At 33.4% G+C, this 23,265-nt stretch overlaps 1 protein-coding gene across 1 annotated transcript; it reads right to left on the bottom strand.

Annotated features, from left to right (window-relative positions):
• LOC103491946 (aluminum-activated malate transporter 2-like) lies at positions 1-4,533 on the bottom strand. Its single transcript, XM_008452074.2, has 5 exons — positions 4,069-4,533; positions 3,821-3,961; positions 2,330-2,602; positions 1,406-1,647; positions 1-588 (listed from the first exon to the last, which is right to left on the bottom strand). Exons 1-5 carry the CDS (start codon positions 4,346-4,348, stop codon positions 160-162), a joined length of 1,365 nt encoding a protein of 454 aa, XP_008450296.2. The 5' UTR covers positions 4,349-4,533; the 3' UTR covers positions 1-159.
• Positions 4,534-23,265: the final 18,732 nt, after the last annotated feature.

Genomic DNA, 23,265 nt, shown 5'->3' on the forward strand with positions numbered 1-23,265 from the left:
TTAATTTAAAACCAAAGGCTCTTAAACTGTATTCTAAAAATGTAGTCATTTTGTATAGTTGTTCCTAAATCTCTTATTATACAATATGGTTCACAATGAAGTGAACTTCAATTCCACAGATAAAAGAAAAAAAAAAGATTTTGTAAAGAAGCATTATCACTAATCTACAGTAACGACATGACAATGGCCACTAACAATTGCTGGAGTTGCCAACTTTTGCTGCTGTTCTTGTTGAAATTTCAAACTAGCTGATTTCCCAACCTCAAGACACTTAAAATTTGCAAGTGACGCCAATTCACCAACTGACTCTGCAATCTTCTCAATACAAGAAATGGAATCAATGAGCAAAGAAGCCACAGTCGCCATCGGTACTATTTCCAGGAGATCAATGCTGCTATTGCACGGTCTGATCTTCAACGCTGCCTTCAGGTCCTTCGCTGCTGCCTTTGACTTCTCGATGTGAGGGTTTGGCAACCTCGGTAGAGTCATTGTTCTTATGGAAGATGCTAGATCCTTCAGAGCTTTGCCTGATTCAGTGCTCATTTTCGTGCAAGATTCCTTGAGTTGGTCTCGGATATGTAATGGAGTCTGTATAAAACAACAGAATGTTTGTTAATTTTACTTTTCTGAGCATCTCAAATAGACAAATGTATTACTTCCTAGGTTAAATTTTGTATTTGGTTTCCCATGGTTATTTGACATTAGTTATTTTTGTAGTCTGGTAATTTTAGGAGCTCAATTTATTTTTTAATGATATGATTTGGTTTGATATTAATCATGGTGTACAACTCTACGTTGGTGGAACACATTTGAAAGCGTGACCTTTTGACATGAGTGGAAACTATAGGTTCATATTCACACTTTTGAAATAATGATCTCTAAAAGGTGAGTTTGTCTTTACCTCACTCCATGGCTAAATATTCATTCCTAAACCCTAAATTTGATGATAATTTTTTATAATATTCTTTATTTTTTAAAATTAACGAATACATTATTTTGGAAACAGAGAATATGATAAAAAGTGTTAAGAATATGTCGACCTAATTAAGATGTTATGTACTCTTAATTCTCTATTATGGCTAATATTTTGTTAATTATTTTAATTATATTGGTTTAATTTTAATTTCTCTTAGTGACTTTTTAATAATTAGCCTTCCGAACAAATACTTTTAAATTCAAAGTCAAATTAAAATGAAAAAAAAAAAAACAAAAATTAAACTTTTAGTTAAAAACTACTTTTTATAGTTTTTTAGTCTAGACTTGGGTTCGTTTTAAGTAGGTTTAACAAAACAAAACTTCAATTCTTTGCAAAAGTATGACTGAATTTTAGAATAAAACACTTTAAAGTTAAACTAAATGAAATAAATGCTATGATAAAATGTTTGGAAGGAAGAAAGTTTGTTACTTGAGATTCAGCGAGAAGGTAGGTGTTAAGAGATTCGAGTCGATAAGCACATTGCCTAGTCAAGCTTCCAATCCTGCTATATTGCTTCCATGGATGACGAAACTTGAAGGTGCCATGGGGTGGTTCCCATCTTGCAAAGTTAACAAGTGACTCTTCAGTTTGTCTTGATGACAATACACTCTTAAATCCTTCAACAATCCTCTCGTCTTCTTTCCATTCATTTGAATATTCGACCCCAAAACCTTCAAAAATAACAAATCAACCCTATCATATCAAAACTAAGTTTTTCAAAATCACTTTTAATCCCTAACCTTCTATAGATATAACCATTTTATACTACTGAAATTCTAGTTAGTTTAATGAAATAAAATTATTTTACATGTTTAAAACATTTACACATATCAGATATAGGGTAGTTCTAGTGAGCTCTTAATTATCATATTTTACTATATCCATAAATATTTTGGTTCATTTTATTTATATATGAAATCATCTCTTCATTTTAGTCTTTGCAATTTATAATTTATACCAATTTAAATTTCCTAACCCTAGAGATCTGTCCAATGTGTAATATGGTATTATTGTTCCTAATAATAAAATTGCTCTACTTCTTGTGCCCCATGCATAACTAACAAACAATGTGAATATGTATGTTGATTCTTCTTTTTTTATGTTTTTCTAATCAAGTTTTGATAATTGATTTCTTAAAAGTTGTCATAACATGACTAGATGTAAATCATTAAATTTGCCTGTCCCCAATTATAAGTATTGGATAAAAAAATCCAGGTATTTTTATTAGTACTGTTACTATTTTTTACGTTGATCAATGTGAAACTATCGGTCACATTTTGGTGGCCCCAACGAAAAAGAGATAAGAGCATGTGACCCAACGAAAAAGAGATAAGAGCTAGTGGGAACATATACCTTGGAAGAAGTTGGCGAGTTGCTCAATGTTGTTGGAGACAAGAGAATGAAGATCATCACCAGCCCAAACAGGGCATATCAATATGCAGATGAGAATGGCAATGAAGGTTCCAATGAGAATTGTAAGAGCTCTCCGGTAGGCAACTTTAAGAATCTCATCTTCTCTATATCCTGACACCGATACTAAACAGAACGTCAGGATGAAGATGAGGAAGCCATAGTCGTATCTCGCCTTTATTCGAGGGAAGAAACGCACGAATGTCGTTATTGCAGCTGCGTATTCATACTCATATCAAACATAGGATCGACATAGGTGAACATGCACACGGCCAATTAAGCAAATCTAAATTGATTAAGATATATGTCCTCCTACTAAACAATTAGATCGGGTCGGAAACTTTTAACCTGCTTGTTATTACTACTACTACAGCTTAATATTTTGGAGGGTTTTCTTTTCAAAAAATAATAATACCCACCTCATTTTCTGTTTTTGTTCTTAAAAGTTCTATTTTTCTATTTTCTTAGGATCCCTGGCATCTTTTAAAAACATAAACAACTTTTTTAAAACAATACGTTTTAGTTTTTAAATTTTGACTAGATTTTTTAAATTCTATTGATATATCATAGGTAACAAGGAAAGACAGTCGAGATTAAAAATAGTATTTACAAAGTTAATTCTTTTATAAAAAAAAAAAAAAAAAAAAAAAAAAAAAAAAAAAAAACACAAAATGAGGGTACCAAACAAACCTTGTCTAAGTACCAATTGAGATATATATATTTAAATGGACATGTTTTAAGGTGAGATGAATGAGATCAATTTAAGAGAGATAACTAAGATGTATTTAGACCGAAGATAGGCATTTTATTTCCCCACTAAATGACAAAATATTCTTGGACAAAAAACACTAAAGTGATAATTGAAACTGCTAAGTTTATAGAAATTACCAAATTAAAGTGAAGTCAAAACATTTAAAACCCATACATTTAACCAAACTTAAATTAAGTTCATAGTGCCAGAACTCATAATCTAATTATGTTATATTTTATTTTTATTTTAAATTAAAATAATTTATTTGTTTACGATTATCACATGGAAATGAATTAAAGAAAATGTAAGAAATTATTGCTCAAATTTATATATATTTAAAAAGAAACATCTGGATGTCCCACTAATTGTGTATTCTCACAGAGTTTAAAGTATTAATTTATCTTTAAAAATATATATATATTCATAGAATGATGAAGCAAGAGAATCAAGAGAAGGTGGAAAATATAATAAAATTTTAGAAATAATTACGAATAAAAATAATGACTAGTCTCATGACTGAAGAATAAAATGTAATACAATATTCAATGTTGATGGGCAAAGTGAATGATGATTTGAAAGGTAATTGAATTTTGTTTGAAGTTGTAAAACAATAATCTCTAGTATAGTATAGTATGAATAAAAGAAATTATATAGTTGAAAAGCTTAGAACTGTAATTGCATACCAAGAAAGAAAACAGAGAGCGACAACATAATAGGTTGGGCTTTATCTCCAGCCAAATCCGCCAAAAAATGGACTCCAAATCCCAAAGCCGCAGCTAGAAACGTCGCCAAAACCCTATTCAATCCTCGTCCAAACGTTGCTCCTATTTTAACAAACATTGCGACAGACAAAACCAACGATAATAGTTTAGTAGTTAAAACATATACTACTTTATTAAAATTTACAACATAAACAAACATACATATTTACCTACGGAGAACTCAAAAACGACAACAACAGTTAAGATAGCCCACATAGCAGAGGCGCCGAGACCATCGTACAGAGGCTCGAAGTAGTAAAACAATGACACCAAAGTGATGGCTAAACCAACTTTGAGCGAATGAACTATTCTCCTTGGATCATCCTTGGCTAGTTTCTTTGTCTTCTTAAATAACTCAATCACCTTGGCCTTTAGCTTTGAAATTTTGGCTTTGAGAACATCACTCCAACGAGCCAAAGCTCCCCCACTCTTCTCATTAGACATCTCCATGGTTCAAAACCACCTCAAAATTAGTTTGTATTTGGAATGGAAGAAGAAAGAGATGGTCTAATTAAAAATTCTCACTTTTTATGAGAATTTATTAGTAATGGAGTCTGTGTACATATACATATATATAGAAGGAAAGGAAACTACGCGTGAAAGTAAAGATGGAAGATCCAAGATGATAGCTAGCTTGAGAGTGTGTGACAAACAGAAAGTATCAACTATTATTGGTGTGTGTCTTAGATATATATGGTTTTCAAGTTGTATAATTTTTATTATTATTATTATTACTCAAGTGGGTTTAATTCTCCTTTTAAATTAAGGTTAAAATATCTTTACGTACACTTTAATTCTACGACAGTATTCCCCTAAACAAAATAAGATGTATAAAAGGAGTGCCAACGTCAGCCAAACATTAATAAGTAAAAATGGAAAAGTTGATATCATAAATATAAGTATAAGATGGGAAAATCTTCATTGTTATACAGTTTATAGCTTTTTGCACATAAATGATTTTTATTTAAAAGATAAGAAACAAATATCTCTATTTTAAATACCAAAAATATTATAAATATTATGAGTGTTGTGTAACATTATTGTATAAATATCTTTACGTCTTTAAAAGTTATAGATAATTTAATGCTACAATTCATTATAAAAAATAGGAAATTGCGATGAAGTAACGAAATATCAAACTATTTATGTTCATGTAACAAAACCTTATAAAATTAGTCATTTTTTAAATATTTCAGCTTTGCTCTTTCGCCTAATTTCTTCTCTTCCTCGTGCGATTTCTTTTATCGTCTTCTTCCTTGCTGCGATTTGTGTCGTTTTTCTTTTTTTTCTCTTCTTTTTTTTCTGCTGCGATTTCTTTCCATCGTCTTTCTTCTTTTCCTCTTTTTTTTATACGACGTTTAATCTTTCAATCATCTTTCTTCTTTTCTTCTTCTTCTTTTTTATGTTGCTTAAATTTGGGTAACTAAATCTAAACTAGCGTATACAAAAAACAGCAGAATCTAAAATATCGTGTATAAAGAATCTTGAAAAAAATCTTGAAAAAAATCATTTAGATTAGAGTAGCCAAATGTAAACAATCGTGTAAAAAAAGTAAATGATATCGTGTAAAAAACAAATCATCGTGTAAGTAAATCTCAACGATCGCGTGCCAAAATGATTAAAAAAATCATTTATCCAAATCTAAACGATCGTGTACTAAATAATCTTGAAAAAATAAATGATTGTATAGACAAATCTAAACGATCGTCTAAAAAAATAATATAAACGATCGTGTAAAAAAAAAGTAATTTATCGCATACAAAAAAAATTTTAAAAATCGTTTAGCCAAATATAAACGATTGTGTACCAAAAGAAAAACGATTAGCCTACCCAAATCTAAACGATCGTGTAACCAATTTTAAATGTAACCAAATTAAACAACATAATTAAAAAATAATTGCCGAATTAAATGACCAAATCTAAATGATAGTATACCAAATATATTATGCGCGCGTTGTTGACGGGACATTTTTGGTATTTTACACGGTGAACCTGTGAGCTTTTTCTGTTTTCGAAATTGTTTTATACAATGTAAATATTTTGCAGCTTTGTTCTATTTGTAAAAAGACACCTAAAAAACAAGAGAATAAAACTTTTTAATATGTAGTAGTTGAGTTATCTATTTTAAGATAAAAAAATTAGGAAGTCTAAAACTAATTAGATCCAAGAAAATATGATAGTAAGTGAAAAAGAGAGTATGTAGATTAATATAAACGGATGTAAATATAACAAACTACTAAAAATTTAGGCGCGTGTAATAAAACATATTAGTCATTTTTCAAATATTCGAGGTTTGTCCTTCTGTCTTTGTTGTCATCTTTGCTACGATTTCTTTCTATCGTCCTTTCATGTTCTTTTTTTTTCGCTACAATTTCTTTCCATCGTTTTTTTCTTTTCGATTTATTTCTATCGTATTTTTTATATTTCTATTAGGGTAACTAAATCTAAAAGATAGCGTATAAAAAATCTTGAAAAAGATCGTTTAGATTGCAGTAACTAAATCTAAACGATCGTTTACCAAATTTATTTAAAAAAACCGTTTAGCAAAATCTAAAGGATGGTGTACTAAATTTTTGGAAAAAAAAGTCGTTTAGATTTAAGTTACTCAAATCTAAACAATCAAATCTAAATGATTGTATAACCAAATTAAACGATGATGTAACCAAATTAAAAGATAGAATTGAAAAAATAAATGGCTATCCAAATATAAACGACCAAATTTAAAAGATCGTGTATGAAACAATACTCAAATCAAAACGATCGTATACCAAATATATTATGTACGTTATTGGCGATGTGACATTTTTTTTATATTTTTTATCGTGAATCGATAAGTTTTTTCTATTTTTAAAATTATTTTATACGGTATAAATATTTTGGGTATAAAAAAATAACCGAAGGAAAGGAAAAAGAAGATAATAGAGATTTGTGGCGATAGTGGTTGTTTTGAAATGGGAGTCACGTAAAAAGAGTGATATTTGGGTTAGTAAGAGACACGTGTCGAGGGATGTGTTGTGGAACAAAAAGGAATTGTGGAAGAAATTTCGTGGTGTGGTTTGTGGTTTTCGATTTAGTTTCCAGAACCTACCAAAACGACCGTGTTTTGACACCCTCTCTCACCCATCTATACCTACCAATTACCAAATTACACACATACTTCATGCCAGATACTAAACTTTTTGGAATATGACCTTTTTCTAAAAACACAACCTATTTAAAATCCTCACTCTCTCCTCCAAAAACAGAGAATTAATAAATGATAGGTTAAATCCTAGAATCACTAATGTATTACCCCGTGCCTTGCACAAGTAAATATTTAGATTAATTACATGAGTTCCATACTAACTTTTCTTTTTTTTTTTTTTTTTTTTTGTTTTACTTCTTTCTCTATTCTGAATTGATGAAACTAAGATCATTGTATTATGGGTTGAAATTGTGAATATATATTTATTCAACTCAGTCCAATCATAAATAAACAAATAATAATAGTTACAATGGGGTTTAGGCTAATAAAAAAAATGGTTTAAGAGATGAACTATATCACTGTTACTAGTGATAGAGCACATGAATTTAATGTTAGGTTGAAGAAGGAAATAAGTTGCACATGGGTATACAGGAGAATATGCACCTGAAACACTTTTCTAAAATCAAGTAATTTTAAATAAATGGGAGAAAAGACAAATTTGAACTTAATTGTTTATGTTTGGTTAAAAGGATGTATTAGTGTTTTGATTACCTAACGTTTTGAGTCATCAGCTTCCAGCTATGTCTTCCACAAATCATTCATTCACAATGCCATCTGTATCCCATTTTATTTATTTATTTATTTATTTATTATTATTATATATTTCTTCTACATATCAAACTTTAAATCATAACTTAATTATTTTTATTCCCAATTATCTATTATCTCTTTCTGTTTAATTTTTTCTCTTACATTTACGTGTCCGATATTGGAATATTAACTATTAAGTCAACTTACCGGCACCAAAATATTCACCGCTAAAATTTCCATACACATTACTTATTTCAATGAGTTCATCCTAAAACCTTTCCTTCTTTTAACTTTGCCTATAAGTTATTTAAATATAATTATTTTTTATTTAATAATAGATCAAATGAAAGTAATTTCCATAAAATATACCAATTTTACTTATATTCCTTTGCAATATCACTTTTATAACAGGTTTCAACGTCTGAAATGGTTAAGATTTTGGATAAAATTTAAGAAGTTGAGAGAGATAGGGTGGTGATTTGAAATTTAAAAAGTGAATTTAGCTCTACCCAAATTCAAGTGCGTACTAATAATCACGTCTGTGATTCGAATCTTTCGTACTTCCAATTATTTAATTTACTAAAAAAAAAGGTTATATGCATGTTTCAACCTACTAAAACGTTATTATTTGAGGTTTATTGAATTAAAAGAAAAAAGAAAAAGAATATTCTTTTGAAGAATGCAACGGTTTCTTTCAAATTTGTTTCCTTCTTATTGTAATTTAGGCCAAGGATGATTTGATAAGTTACAAATATTGCTTTTGTATAATAGTTCTTCATGAAATGATCATATAGAAATCCCAATCAAATATGAAAATGACAGTGAGTTAAATAACATAATTAGCTCTGTAAAATAATTGGATGTACGAAGAAAAAGACATTCTTGAAAAAAATACAATATAGAGCGAGATTCTACGTGGAACAAATAATTATATTATATTTAAGAGCATGAAGCAATGAGTAGTAGACACATTTTCTTTTAAAACAAAATGAAATAAAATATGACACCTTGATGTAATTCAAGATTTTCATCCATACTGGAAGTAAGTAAAGTGATATTCCATTGAGATTCTAATTCAAGTCCCACCGTTTACATTATATTTTTTTAAAAATTACAGTTATAAGGATTATTGGATCAAAATATATAGTTTATTTTTCAAAGCTTATATAACTAATTATTGTTCCAAATTGAAATGATTAAACATGATTATTGAGGATCACGCTCATATATGTGGGCAAAAGAATGTGGCTTTCCATTACATAATTCCACAAACATAGTCAAAAGCTCAAATAGTTGAACTAAATTGAGTAGCAAAGTTAAATCTTAACTAAAACGGTATCAATAATATTCTATTAGAATAGGTAGGAGAACGACCATCAAATTCTTCGAGACCTAACTTCTTCGACACATATAATGTCATCAAATTAATAATATAGCACCCAAATCACTTTTGTGAAGGGCAGCTTCTTCAATAAAATGAAATTCATAAAATAAATGACTCTGTGAGAAGGATTATCTTGTTCTGGGGTCTAGTTCACTTGTTGTACAAGTTAAGACTTTATTATCTACATGCGTTTTCTAAATCCAAAATTGTTGGGCTGTATGTTTAGTGGGATTGGGATTAGTTTTGGGTCAGCCCATCTTGAATGCCACACCTTCGTATTCTTTTATGTGATATGAGTATGACTTCCAGTAAGGATATTTATTTAAAGATAAAAGATGGATTGGTTTGGAGAGAGAGAGAAATTTGAGTTTAAATAGGAGATTTGATGAGTTTTAAATGAAGTGGGAGAAGATTTGTTTGGTTTAATTGGGAAATTAAGGAAAAGAAAAAATTATATTAATAATACTTATTATTATTATTAAAGCCTCGGGAACATCAAGCATCTTCTTCAACCAAACCCTAAATAATTTTCGATCAATCCTAGCTGCCGCCACCTTCTCCGCCCCTGCACGAAGCCACGAAGGTCGTTGCGTCTTCCCCCGTCGTCAGCCGTCATTGCCGTCTGCGAGCCCCTCCTTCAGCCAATCGCCCGACCTAACTGACCTGAGCCGTCTTCTCGTCTTCGCAAGTTGACTATCCCAAGCACCTTGCCTCCGTCTGCATCTCCTCCGTTCGTCTCCGTCGCGAGTCGCTGCTCGTCTGCTACTGTCAAGGTTCGTTGTCAGCCATCTGTCTCCGTCTCTGCCAGCATCTCCATCCACCGTCGGTAGCCGCCGTCTACCATCGTTTCATCCGCCACGAATCACGCACAAAAAGCCCGAGCTGCGATAGTCTTAACCCGCGTCGTTGACTTCCCCAGTCGAGCACGCGTGCGAGCCGTATCCTCAGTGCGACCCTCAGCCGTCCAAGCCCAGCCGAGCCGAACGTAAACCCTTACCCAAGCCGCCCTTGCATTTGTGAGCCATCTGAGCCACTGCCAGCCTTAGCCTGAGCCGAGCTGAGCCACCTGACCTTTTTGAGCTGCCAAACCTATTTTGGATATTTGTTTTCCTAATTTTTGGTAAGTTTGAGTGGGTTTTGGTTAGTGCCCAACAAATATTAATTTCGAAGTCTAATTAATTAATTGTTGGATTAAATTGGCTAGATTTAACTCGAAACCAATCTGGGAATTTGTCCAACTAAGTCTAAATCGATTTCGACCTCGATTTTTGAGTAAGTTAAACCAACTGGATTTTTGGATCCTTGGTCATATGCGAGTTAAATTATTAAACTTAGTTACTTACCCTTGTTGCTTAGGATTTTTTCCTTTGAGAAGCTTGACCATGACTGCTAGGAAAATCTTGGTTTAACTAATCTTCAAGTAAGAGATTCTACTACTAGACTTTCGACTGAAATTAAGAGATCATATGTGTGTATGGTTATGCATGGACGATAGCTAAATTGCATAACTCGATGTTATTTAGGATGATTGACATTGTAATAATGATTGATGTTGATGACTGATTTTATGTTATGAATAGTAGTATGTTGATGAGGACGACTGTGCTATGTTTATGATTAAGATATTTGGATAAGTATGCTATGATTGTTATGTTATGCCATGTTTGTGATAATGTTATGACACATTACATGCTATGGATAGGGTGTACTGTTAGCTTCATCTATTAGAGTCGTACACACATGGGTGTCCCTTAGGATCACTACCTTTTATGATTGTTTAGTCCGATGGAATCACCAGTCCATTAGGATATTGACATTGACATAGACATGATTATGAGTGATTCGATGAGGTCACTCACAACCCGATTGTCTTAGTGTTCCCTTCGGGTACACAAAAGACCAATTTGTCCTAAGTGTTCCTTGGGGTTCACCGAAAACTAGATATGTTCCTACGGGACCACAGGTTGCACATGCTCGAAATGTGTCAGTTCAGGGGTACTACTTTTTCAGGACTCTAATAGGAAGTTAACATACATCTAGCGGGACTAGTAATGAGTCCCTTATTGAGTATATTTTTGCACTCAATCTTTCATGTTTAAATTTTACAGGCAGAATTAGAGGTAAGAGTATAGGGAAGCTGGCGACTGACAAGAAGTGACAATGGCGAGCCATAGGGATCATTTTGCTTCCGTTTTATGACATTTGATTTGATGCACTTTCTATTTTGTTTTATATATTTTATTTTAAAACTAGATAGGGTTCGAGTTAGAATTTTTATTTAATTTTATCTTTACATACATTTGTTTATGATTTTAATGAGTATTGGAGGTTTTGTTTTATTTTCTATATTTTTTAATTTATGATATTTATTTACCTTTTAAATTAGTAATGATTTCGGCTTAGTATAAGGAGTTGGATCGTTACAAGTCAATTCTCTCTTTGTGTAAAGTCTTTGGCAACAAGCCTAGCTTTATATCTAGGAGGTTGGAGACTGGGAACTCCTTCGTTTAGTTTATAAATCCATTTGCACGATATGATTTATAATCTCTAGGTAGTTTTACGAAAGTCCATGTATCATTAATAGTGAGAGATTCCATTTCATCATTCATGGCATTTATCAAATGTTTAGCCTTAGGGTAGCTTACAACCTCATCAAATGTTTTTGGTTCATCATCATTTAGATGATTCATATCATTTAGGGCAAAGCTTATAAAATCTGCCCCACTGTATCTAGGAGGAACAATAGTTGTTATTTGTCTATCTCTAGCCAAAGAATAATGTGATAAATCTTCTTCTTCTTGAGAAGCTTCTTCTAAAGTAGGTGATATGGAGCTACTTGATTCTAATTCTTCCTCAATGGTACTAGGAAGTTTATTCGATTCATAGTTTGGTGGTTGCTCCACCTCAATCTTATTAGACTTATAAATTTGAATAAAATGTTTCATTAGATTTATCAAACATAAACATAATATCTTCCTTAAAAACCACATCTCTACTAGTTATACATCTTTTTTCAATAGGATGTCACATTCTAAAACCTTTAACACCTTCTGTAAAACCTAGGAACATACATTTTATAGCTCTAGGTTTTAATTTCCCTTGACTTTGATGAACAAAGCCCATACAACAAAAAAGTCTAAGGTTTTGTAAATTTGGAGGGTGTTTAGACCATTTTTCTTCAGGTGTTAGGAAATTTGTAGAGTGATGAGGACATCTATTAAAAGTATAAACAGTATAAGAAACAACTTCTGCCCAAATTTTTCTGGAATTAAACCATTTGACATTTGACATCTAACTCTTTCCATTATTGTTCTATTTAGTCTTTCAACAACACCATTTTGTTGGGGGTATATCTAACAGTCTTATGTCTCCTTATTCCATGTTCTTTACAAAAATTATTGAACTCCTCACTACAAAATTCTAAACCATTATCAGTTCTTAGGCATTTAATTTATTTAGAAGTTTGTTTTTCTACCATGATTTTCCATTCTTTAAACCTTCCTAGAGTTTGGTCTTTAGATTTTAAGAAATAAACCCAACTTTTTCTATAAAAATCATCAGTAAAGGATAGAAAATACCTAGAATTGTTTAAAGATGGTGTTTGTGAGGGTCCCCATAGGTCGGAATGGATGTAATCTAGGATGTCTTTGGTCTTGTGATTAGCCTTTTGAAAACTTTGCCTTGTGGACTTACCCACTACACAATGCTCACAAAAAGAAAGTTTTTCAGCCACTCCTTTAAGAATAATGCCCTGTTCTGACAATATTTTCAATCCCTTTTCACTTATATAGGAAAGTCTTCTATGCCACAAATCCCCTTCAGTTAGCTTATCATTAGAAACAATTAGTGTAGCATGGTTCATGGGCACTTCTTCGATAAGAAAGGGTATTGATTTTTGTGCCAATAAGAACAATCTTGGAGTCTTTTAATATATAAAACCTTCCAGCAGAACCTTTGTATTTACAGCCTATGGAGTCTAGCATAACAAGAGAAATTAAATTTCTTTTCAAGGATAGAACAAGCCTCACATTTCTAAGAAGTGTTGCTGTCCCATCTTTGAATTTAAGAGTAATAGATCCAATACCTACAATCTTGCAAGCATTGTCATTTTCCATGTATACTAGGCCTCCATCCCAAACTTTGTATGTTGTAAATCATCCCTCTAATGGTGTCATATGGAATGAACACCCTAAACAAGAACCCAATCATAAGTTTCTTTATTACCTTATGTTTTCATTGACTTTCTGAAATGGTTAAAGCGTTTGAATACATAAATGGAGTTTGATCTACAACTGATGCTTCTGCCTTTGGTTTTTCTTGATGTTTTTCTTTTTGCTTCTTTTGATTTTGCTTTTTCTTTAGAAAGAAACAATCTTGTTTGAGGTGTCCCCGTTTGTGGCAAAATGTGCATTCAAGCTTTGATTTATTCTTCTAATTCTTGATTTCTTTTGAGTGGTTTTTGCTTTTACCTTTTGAGAATAGACTTTCACCATTTGATTGATCTCTCCATTGTGAAATTAACTCTAGTTCTCTAGTTTTTATTGCTGAAATGACATCATCTGTGGTGATTTTTTTCCTTTCATATTTGAGAGCCATTTTGACTTCTTTATATGCTTCTAGAAGTGAGTTGAGTAGAATGAACGATTTTTTTTCATCAGCAATCTTGTCTCCCAATTCTTTGAATTCTGAAGACAGCTTCTTGAATTCTTCAAGATTCTCTGTCACTAACTTGTTGTCATCCATCTTGAAGGTAAAGAACCTCTCCCTCACAAATGCACGATTAGGTAAGTCTTTGTGCTGATAAAGTTCTTCCAATTTCTTCCACATTCCATAGGTTGTTTCTTCACCAATGACCTCCCTAAGAACATTGTTACTTAGATTTAGAACTATGGCACCATAGACTGCATTTTCCATAGTTTATTTCTCTTCTTGAGTCATTGTTTTAGGTAGTTTTTCTAGGTCCGTGAGAGATTTAAATGCCTTTTGTTGGCCAAACTTTTCACTAACGATGATCTATTCATGAGCATGATTGTAAGCAAGCTCTAAGGCATCTCGCATTCACCTTTTGCTGAATTTTATACATAAAAAGTGAAAAGTCTAAATTTGAGCATTTTAATATTAATTGTTTTGATCTTTTTTGTTGTTTTGGGATGAAATCTATTATCTTTAAGTCTTCTAGTAAAGAGTATGGTTTGATGGTGAATTATTACGCAAGGAGAGGTGATATGCATCGTGCACGTGAAACCTTTGAAAAGATACGAGCTAGGGGAATAGAACATTGTCTCATGTCTACACAAAGTAATAACTATTTCTATTTTTCCACTATTCTTTTGTCATACGTTAATTTGAGCTTAATGTTAGCTTAACATTTTTGCTTCATTATTGACATATATGGTTAAAGTTTGATTGGTGTGTATAGAAGGTCAATTGAGTATTTTATGCTTGAAACATATATTATGATGGTAGAAATGTCATTGCCAAAGTACATTTACTATATTAATTCAATCTAAATGTTTTTTCAAGTGTGTCATCTTGCGATAACAGTAAGCTTCAATGATGTGAAACCTTATTCATGCTTATGCAGTTCGTAAGACAAGGAAGAAGCACTATCTTGTGTTAGAAAAATGAAAGAAGAAGGCATAGAAATGAGCTTGGTAACTTACAACATTCTTGTGGGTGGATTTGCCAAAATAGAAAATGCAGAGAGTAAGTAATTACCATTAGATGTGTGCATGTGAAGGTTCATAAAGCTTTCGTAATTTGGATTATTTGCTTTTGTCTTTATCGTTTGCTTGAAAGATCTGATTTTGGTCTGAAAATTTAATTATCTATTCCTTCCTGATATGTATAAAATGATGTTTGTGCTTGTAACGGCCCAACTCCTTATACTAAGTCGAAGTCATTACTAATTTAAAAGATAAATAAATTTGTAAAGTTTAGAAAAATAAAATAAAACAAAAACCTCAAAATTTTCATTTAAAAAGCATGGACAAATGTGATTTGAGACAAATATAGAAATGAAATCCTAACTCGGGCTCTATCTAAATTTTAAAGAGATAAAATGACAAATAACGAATAAACTAAAATGCAAACGTCAAGGTCTGAACTATGACGTGAAGCGAAAGCATAAGATCCCTATGGCTCGCCACAGTCACTTCTGGTCGCTTGCCAGCTTGCCCTTGCCCTTACCTCTACCTCTGTCTGAAAAATGGAAATGGAAAGAGTGAGTATAAAATACTCAGTAAGGGACCCACTACTAGGGACCCACTACTAGTCCCACTAGATGTCTGTTAACTTCCTATTAGAGTTCTGAAGAGTGGTACCCCTGAACTGGCACGTCCCCGAACACGTGCAATCTGTGATCCCGTAGGAACAAGCTAGTCTTTGGTGAACCCAAGGGGACACCTAAGACGATCGGGCGGTGAGTGGTCCCATCGGATCACTCACATCATGTCTATGTCAATGTCAATGTCAGACTGGTAATTTCGTCGGAATACGCAGTCATAAGCTTGAGCAACCTTGTCGGATCTCTCCATCATGTCTGTGTCATAATAGTGGTGATCCTGAAGGACACCTATATGGGTACGACTCTAATAGAAGCTAACATACACCCTACCCATAACATGTACACATCTCATCAATCACATCATAGCCTATTATAACATGTCATAATTATGTCACATCATGCCTAACATATCAAACCATGACATATCATATCTCGTCATCCTCAACCATAAAACTATGTCATTAAGACGAAGGCGGTAGCATCGACGTGCTATTCACGCTACCCATAGATTCAACCAGTAGGCACAATTTCAATATCAGTCTCTCCCTCAATAACCTCGAGTTATATACTTAGCTATTAATCGTGCGTAACCATATACTCATACATGCAGTCTCTTTAATGTAATTTGAAGGTCTAGTAGGAGAATCTCTTACCTGGAGGTTGCTTAACGAGTTCTAGCAGTAAAATCACGCTCCCCAAGCAGCGAAAGTCCTAAATGGTTAGGAAACCAAAATTTAATAATTTAACCCTCAAAGAATTTAGGTCCAAAAGTCCACTTGAAGTGACTTATCCAAGATCAAGGCCGAACTCGGTTTAGACTTAGTTGGACAAATTACCAGCTCGACTTCCAATTAACTATAGTCAATTTAATCCAACAATTGACTTAGTTAGGGTCAAAATAACCTTAGCTGGATAGATTAAAACCAAAATCAAACCTACCGAGACTTACCGAGAAAATATGGGTCAAAATAGGGTTAAAAGGAGCTTGGCGGCTCCACTGGCTCGGCTGGAGAGAGGAACCGGCTGGTTAGCTCGAGACAGGTGAAGCGGCTAGGCTGGGACGTGGGCGCGGCTTGCGGCAGAAGGCGCGGCTCGACTAGGGCGCACGTGGCTTACGCGGACGTGCGGTTAGGCTACGGTGAGGCACGACGCGTGTACAGCTCGACGCGGAATGGTGCGGGCGCTGCTCGAGTCGCGGAGAAGGGACATGGGTCGGGTCGGCCTCACGTAGTGATGGAGGCATGAACGTGCGGGTCGAGCTTCTGGGTTCGAGCGACAGAGACAGAACGCGACCGCTTGACGACGGCTTGCAGGCAGAGGAGACGCGGGTTGGGTTGCACGCGGCGATGGAGAACGGACGGCTGGAGATGCGGGTCTGACGAGCGCTTCGATCGGGAGCGGTCGGCTGGGTGGGTCGGGTTTCGATCCGTGGAGAATGGTCGGCGTGAGACGACGGCGACCGACGAAGCTTCACGAGCGACGCTTGGCTGGAGAACGATGGACGGAGGGCTGTGGTCGACAGTGGCGGCGGAGTGGCGGCAGCTAGGGTTTTTTTTTGTTTTCTTTTCTTTCTCAATGAAGGGGATGGTAGTTTAATGGTGCACGGGTCCCAATGGGCCTTTTAAAGAGAAAAAAAATAATATGCTTATTATTATTCTTCTTTTCTCTTTTCCCTAATTTAATCAATTAAATCACCTAATCTCTTTCTTAATTAAACCCAACAAATCTCCATTATAAAAAATCAAAATCAACCCATCACCTCAATCTTTTTCCCAAATAAATATCACCATTAGATATTTTCTTGATGTCTAATAAAAATCAAATGTTCATAAGTCACTTAATTCAAAACATCCAAAATTTCAATAACTACTCTTAAGATAATAAATTAAATTCCAAATTTTGGAGCGTTACAGTGCTGTTAATAATGTAGGACAAAATTTGCACTACGCCAGAGAGAGGTATTTACAACATCAGATTTGTAAGATTTATGATCGCGAATATAGGGAAGTTTAGCTCTAACCATTGAAATATTAAATGCATTGAAGCTGCTAGGATGCCACATTTTTTTTAAAGCTACTTTGTTAGAATTCTAAAGATTAAATGGTTGATTTAGATAGTGTTTATAGAATGACTGAAGTCATATCTATATATGATCATTAGTTCTTATGCATGAAACAACAAATACAAAAAGATTATGTTTGATTATACTTTCAATTTCACAGGTTGTGCTTAAAGAAACAAAACAGTCAAAGGGTGGGGGAGGAGGAAAATTAATCCCTTAAATATGAAGTTAAGGATATATTCCTTGTAGCCAGACGATTGGGTTAAAAGCTAAGCTATCATGTAGATAGCCAGGCGACCAGGTAAAAACCTAAGCGATCGTTGAAGGTTAAGATTGCGAAGGAGTTTAGGATTTCTTATTTAAGTTGTATTAGGGTCTTGTTTCATGTACTGTTGTAGAATATATATATATATATATATGTATATATATATATATATATATATATATATAAACATAATAACAAGATTCCATTTTGTATATACATATGTAAAAGAGATATATTATAGTTTATAAAAGAATATTAATTGTATTTATTTTTTGGCATAAGAAAAATTATTTTTGTATACGGACCCATAATGTCGGTTTTTAACTATTTTGAGTCATAAAAAATGGACAATTATGCAACAATTTAATAAAAATAAATCTGTAAAAATGCATCCAGAAACAAGGCTTTAATGTCGGTTTTGAACTGATATTATTGAAGATCTTTAATGTCTGTTTTAAACCAACATTGTTAGCCACTTTAATATTAATTTTAAATGGACATTAAAGGCCTTTAATAACACTATTAAATATGTCAATCCAAAACCGACATTGAAGGCCTTTAATGTTTGTTTTAAACTGACATTAAAGGTTTCTTTAATGTCACTTTTAAACCGACATTAAAGGGCTTTTATGACACTATCAAAGATGTCGATTTCCGACCGACATCAAAGGCCTTTAATTTCGATTTTAAACCGACAATAAAGTCCAGTTTTGTACTAGTATATATGCCAATCCAAGAAAAACTTCGAACTCTAGGAGTTGTTTTAAGGCGTACCGAACTTTCAATTGCCTCAATCTTTTACGAATCAACTTTCAATCCTTTTGAAGATAGAATGTGAGAAAAGAACATAACTTGATTTAACAAAATATCACGATGAATTTTGAAATAACTTTTCTTCTCTAAAGGTTTGTAGCACACACCTTAGGTGTTTCGCATGTCACTTATCGTCTTGTGAATAGATCAAAATGTCATCAATAAAAATTATGACAAACTGATCCAAGTAACGATGCAACAATCTATTAATCAAATCCATAAAAGTAGTTGGGGCATTGGTCAAGCCAAAAGGCATTACTAGAAACTCATAATGCCCATAACGCGTCCTGAAGGATATCTTTGGTATATTTGATTCATTAATTCTTAGTTGATGATAACTTGAATGAAAGTTTCTTTTTTAGAACATTGAGGCTCCTTTTAGTTGGCAAAGGGTACTTGTTCCTAAATGTTACCTTATTCGAATTATTACCATGTTCAATTGTCGGTAATCAATACATAACCTCATTGAACCATCATTTTTCTTTACGAATAGAACATGTGATCTCTAAAGTGTGGTATTAGGTCGAATATAATCTTTTTTCAATAATTCTTCTATCTAGCTCTTTAGTTCATTCAGCTTGCTTGGTGCCATATGATAAGGGGTTTAAGAAATTTGTATAGTTCCTGGTACCACTTCAATATTGAACTCTATTTCTCTTCTCGGGGGTAACCTACTGATTTCTTCCAGAAATACATCTAGATGCTCACAAAATATTGCCACACTTCTTGATTCCTCTCTTATTGTCAAAGTATCAACTACGCAAGTAAGGTAGGCGGTATGGCCTTTTTTGTTAACTTCCTTGCTTTGAATACAAAAATTATGCATGCCAACTCTACCTTCTTATTGCTTACAAAGTTAACTTCAAACTTTCAAGGGTCTTTCACTACCTCCTTATTGGAACAATATAACACTGCATGGTACTTGGTGAGGAAATCCATTCCCAAGATTATATGTGTAATTCAACAAATTCGAATAAAATCAAGTCTACTCGCATATGACATTCTCAACTCGCAATTCTTACATACTAATTCTACAAATACTTTAACTCAAGGTGTACTAATTAACATCCCACCCTCACAGGTTCTATCTTATAATTCAAGGACTTAGCATGTGATATAAAAATAAAAGAATTCGTAGCTTTAAAATCAAATAACACAAGAGTAAGAAAGTCACAAATCATTAACTAACCTGTAATTAGATGAGGACTTGCTCTAGCCTCACTCTGAGTCATAGCTCAAACGTTTCCTTGAGACTTGGGTCTTTCAGATCCTTTAACTCTACTTGATCCTTCTTCAACTCCACTTGGGTGATAAGGTTGGTTCACAGATTGTGATATAGCTCCTTGGGTATTTTGAGCTCCAAATTTAGGACAATATTTACTAAAATGTCCTCATTGACCCCAATTGAAACAAAACTTGGAAAAACCAGGCCTTCCTCCAAGGTTTGGATTTGGTCTAGCCGTCTGTCTTTTCTGTAAAGCTTCCTCTAACCATATTAGGACATTTCCTCTCTGTAGATTCTTGCTCTGTCTTTGAAAATTCCCACTATAGTTTATTCTGGATAAAAAATAAGCATGAGAATGAGATAAAAAATTCCCTCTCTAAACGCTTGACACAAAACACGTGTGTTCATCACGTCATTCGTTTTCTCGCGTACTGTAAATGCTTTGGCCGCTTTGTCCTCCCTTCACATTCTTATTCTTCTTTTCATCAGCTAAGCATCTCTCAACTCACATGGTAGCCTAAATCAATTTAGAGAAATCTGACCAGTCTACATTGGCTGTCACCATGCTCGAATTTCTGTTCTTAGACCATCTTCAAAATGCTTACATTTGTCCATCTCTTCAAACACAAATGCTAATGGATACTTAGCTAGTTCAGTAAACTTCTTCTCGTACTCCATGATCGTTATGTCACCTTGTACTAAACTCATAAACTCGTTCCCTTTCGGATCACAAAATGAACGAGGATAAAACTTATTTTGAAATGCTTTTCTAAACTTCTCCCATGAGACAGAGCTTATTCCTTCAATTTTTGCTGTATGAAGAGTCCATTAGTCTTCAGCACTACCTTCCAACAGAAAGCTAACTTCACTTTCTTGTCTTTAGGGCACTCCATCACCCGAATTTTGTTTTCTATCAAACTTAACCACTTTTTCGCATCAGTTGGGTTTGTTGTTCCTTCAAAGGTCATTGCCTCCAATGCCTTCAATATTTCAATGCGAAGTCTCTTATCTACAGTGGAAGTGGTAGGCATAAAGCAATCAACCAATCTTTGAGCAAAGCGGTCAAACATTCTTTCCTCTGCGTTTTGCCCAACAGGGTCATGAAGATTACTAGAAATATCGTTAGATTCTTGCACTCTATTAGCACTCGTAGTAATGAAAACACCCATTTTCACTTGCCTACCTCACCTCAGCTTCCTCGTGGTGCCATAACTTCCTATAACACATCATTACAATAAACAATTAGAACTCTATTGTGTGACTCTCTACATGCATGACTCTAACTAAGACTCTTCCTAATAACTTATGCTATAATACCAACATGTCACGCCCCGTCAAATATTACTTTATGTGACCATGTACACTCAATGTGTATCTCTCCATGAGATAACACACTAAACACCTAGTAGGCACATTAAACACAACAAACAAGCTTAACGCGAGATAAGAACTCTTTTTAGGATAACAAATACTTCATTTATATTATCAAGAGTACATTTGAAACAAGTACAAGAAGTTTTCACAATATGATAATATACAAGTCTAAAAAATAACATTTGATTCTGCTCGCCTAGCTCTACATGTTATGTAAGCTGACAATGGTGACTACCAAGAAGATGCGGTGCTTTTATGGCATAGCAGGCGATCAAGTTAGCAAGTTAAACACTAATTGTTCCTACCTGTGCTTTCCTACCTAGGGGGAGGAAATAAAACAAAACATTTGAAAGATTAGACGAAAGCGACTTGTGAGTGGAGTTTTTCACCAATACATTTAATGAATAAATTTTAGTTGTAACGGGTTGCAATTATTTTCGTTAAACCACGTGATTCAAATAGTTATACATTTCAATAGTAATTCTAAGTTCGAAGTAAATCATCTCAATGCATTAGGCAATTTAAACAAGTCAAATCTCATTAACAAATATTTATGAATCATATGAAAGCCCTTTCCTTTCAAACTATTCATCATAACTCCCAACACATACGAAAGTTATTTCACATAACGCATTACGTGGATCATATCACATAGTCATTCTGTATACTTAATTACATCTTCGTACCCTCCTCAGCTCAAGCGTTTACCACACTCTTTTGTTAAGTTGCAACTGTGCGGAGTAATCTCAACACAACAACAGTTTCTCTATCAATTCCATCACTCATAACGCATCTTCCAATCCCAGAACACACAACAAGCAAATGACATCCTATACTAGATCATAAGCAGAGTATTACATAGATAGATACTACTCGATGAAAAAAAATTAAAATTTTCAAGTGGGGGATTGTTAATGAACAATTGTTTAGAAAGCAAAAAAATATTATTTTATTTAAGATGAAATTCCTACATTGCTAAGAAAACAACATTCAATTGTGGGTTTGGGCCCCAAGGGGTACCCATGTATATTGGAGAGGGAGAGGAGATAGGAAAAAGTGGCTTCACCAATATCTCCACACGAGCATGGCACCGCCACCGTTCATCCAGAGGTGAGGAATAAAATAATATTATTGCCAAAAAAATTATTTTGAAATCGGTTTTTTTTTTTATTTTTGGTTTAAAACGGTGGAATTTAATTATATTTAATTTTCTGAATTGTTAAGCCGTTACCAATCGTTAATAGAACCGTTTTCAACCCTTTACATTTTCAATGTTGAACCGTTATGTTTTAATTGTAAGAATATCCCAACCACTACACCATTTTTTGATCGTGTCATCATAAATTCCTTCCTACTACAAGGCTTTCACATCTACAAATATGTGCCTTCCCTTCTCATTTCATTATCATCCAATAACACAAATGATTAAGCTCTCTCATTTTCTTTAATCTCTCATCTTTTCTATCTTCCTTTACTTTAACCTGTTTTTTTTTTAAATTTTTCGAACAATTAAGTATCTACCGAGTGTTGATACACCCGTTGGTTCTAGTGCAGTTCCTACCAACGAATTAGAGGTTGTTTTATCTTAAGAACGATGGGGCTCTTTACACCTATTTGCCCATTCGAGCAGATTCATGAAACATCTTAATGAAAGCGAGATCCGCAACTCAACTATTTTGTTAATGTGCTTATGTTTTGCATGTTTTCCAACTACGACGCTTAGCTCCACCGAAATGCAACACTTACATATTGACATCAACGTTAGACTTCATATTTTAGTTTTACCTTGAAAAGAGGCGTTTTTTCCAAAACCGTCACCATGTAGTCCATCCATCATCATTTAATAAAATACCATATGACATTGTCAAAAGTGTTGTAGTGTGATAGATTCCAGAATCGCTTTAAGATAAGGATAATTATAAAAGGTAGCAATTTTTAGAATAATTATTAAGTATGTAGTAATATTTTTAAAAAATTGCAAATATAGCAAAGTTTATCAATGATAGACTTCTATCGTTGATAGACCCTTATGGTTTATCAGTGATAGACCAACATTTACTACATGGTCTATCAATGATAGACTCCTATCATTGACAAATTTTGCTATATTTGTAATTTTTTTAAAATGTTGCTATATACTTAATTATTTTGAATATAATTGATACATTTGCAACTATCCCTTA

The sequence above is a fragment of the Cucumis melo genome, chromosome 2, assembly GCF_025177605.1.
Source record: "Cucumis melo cultivar AY chromosome 2, USDA_Cmelo_AY_1.0, whole genome shotgun sequence".
Classification (NCBI taxonomy): Eukaryota; Viridiplantae; Streptophyta; class Magnoliopsida; order Cucurbitales; family Cucurbitaceae; genus Cucumis; species Cucumis melo.

What these genes read in the sequence shown, in the direction of transcription:
- LOC103491946 (XM_008452074.2), bottom strand. Translation starts at nt 4,348, where the DNA reads ATGGAGATGTCTAATGAGAAGAGTGGGGGAGCTTTGGCTCGTTGGAGT. An exon ending in CGTTTTTGAGTTCTCCGTAG is followed by an intron (nt 3,962 to 4,068) that starts GTAAATATGTAT and finishes TTGTTAAAATAG; the next exon opens with GAGCAACGTTTGGACGAGGA. An exon ending in GCTCTCTGTTTTCTTTCTTG is followed by an intron (nt 2,603 to 3,820) that starts GTATGCAATTAC and finishes ATGAATACGCAG; the next exon opens with CTGCAATAACGACATTCGTG.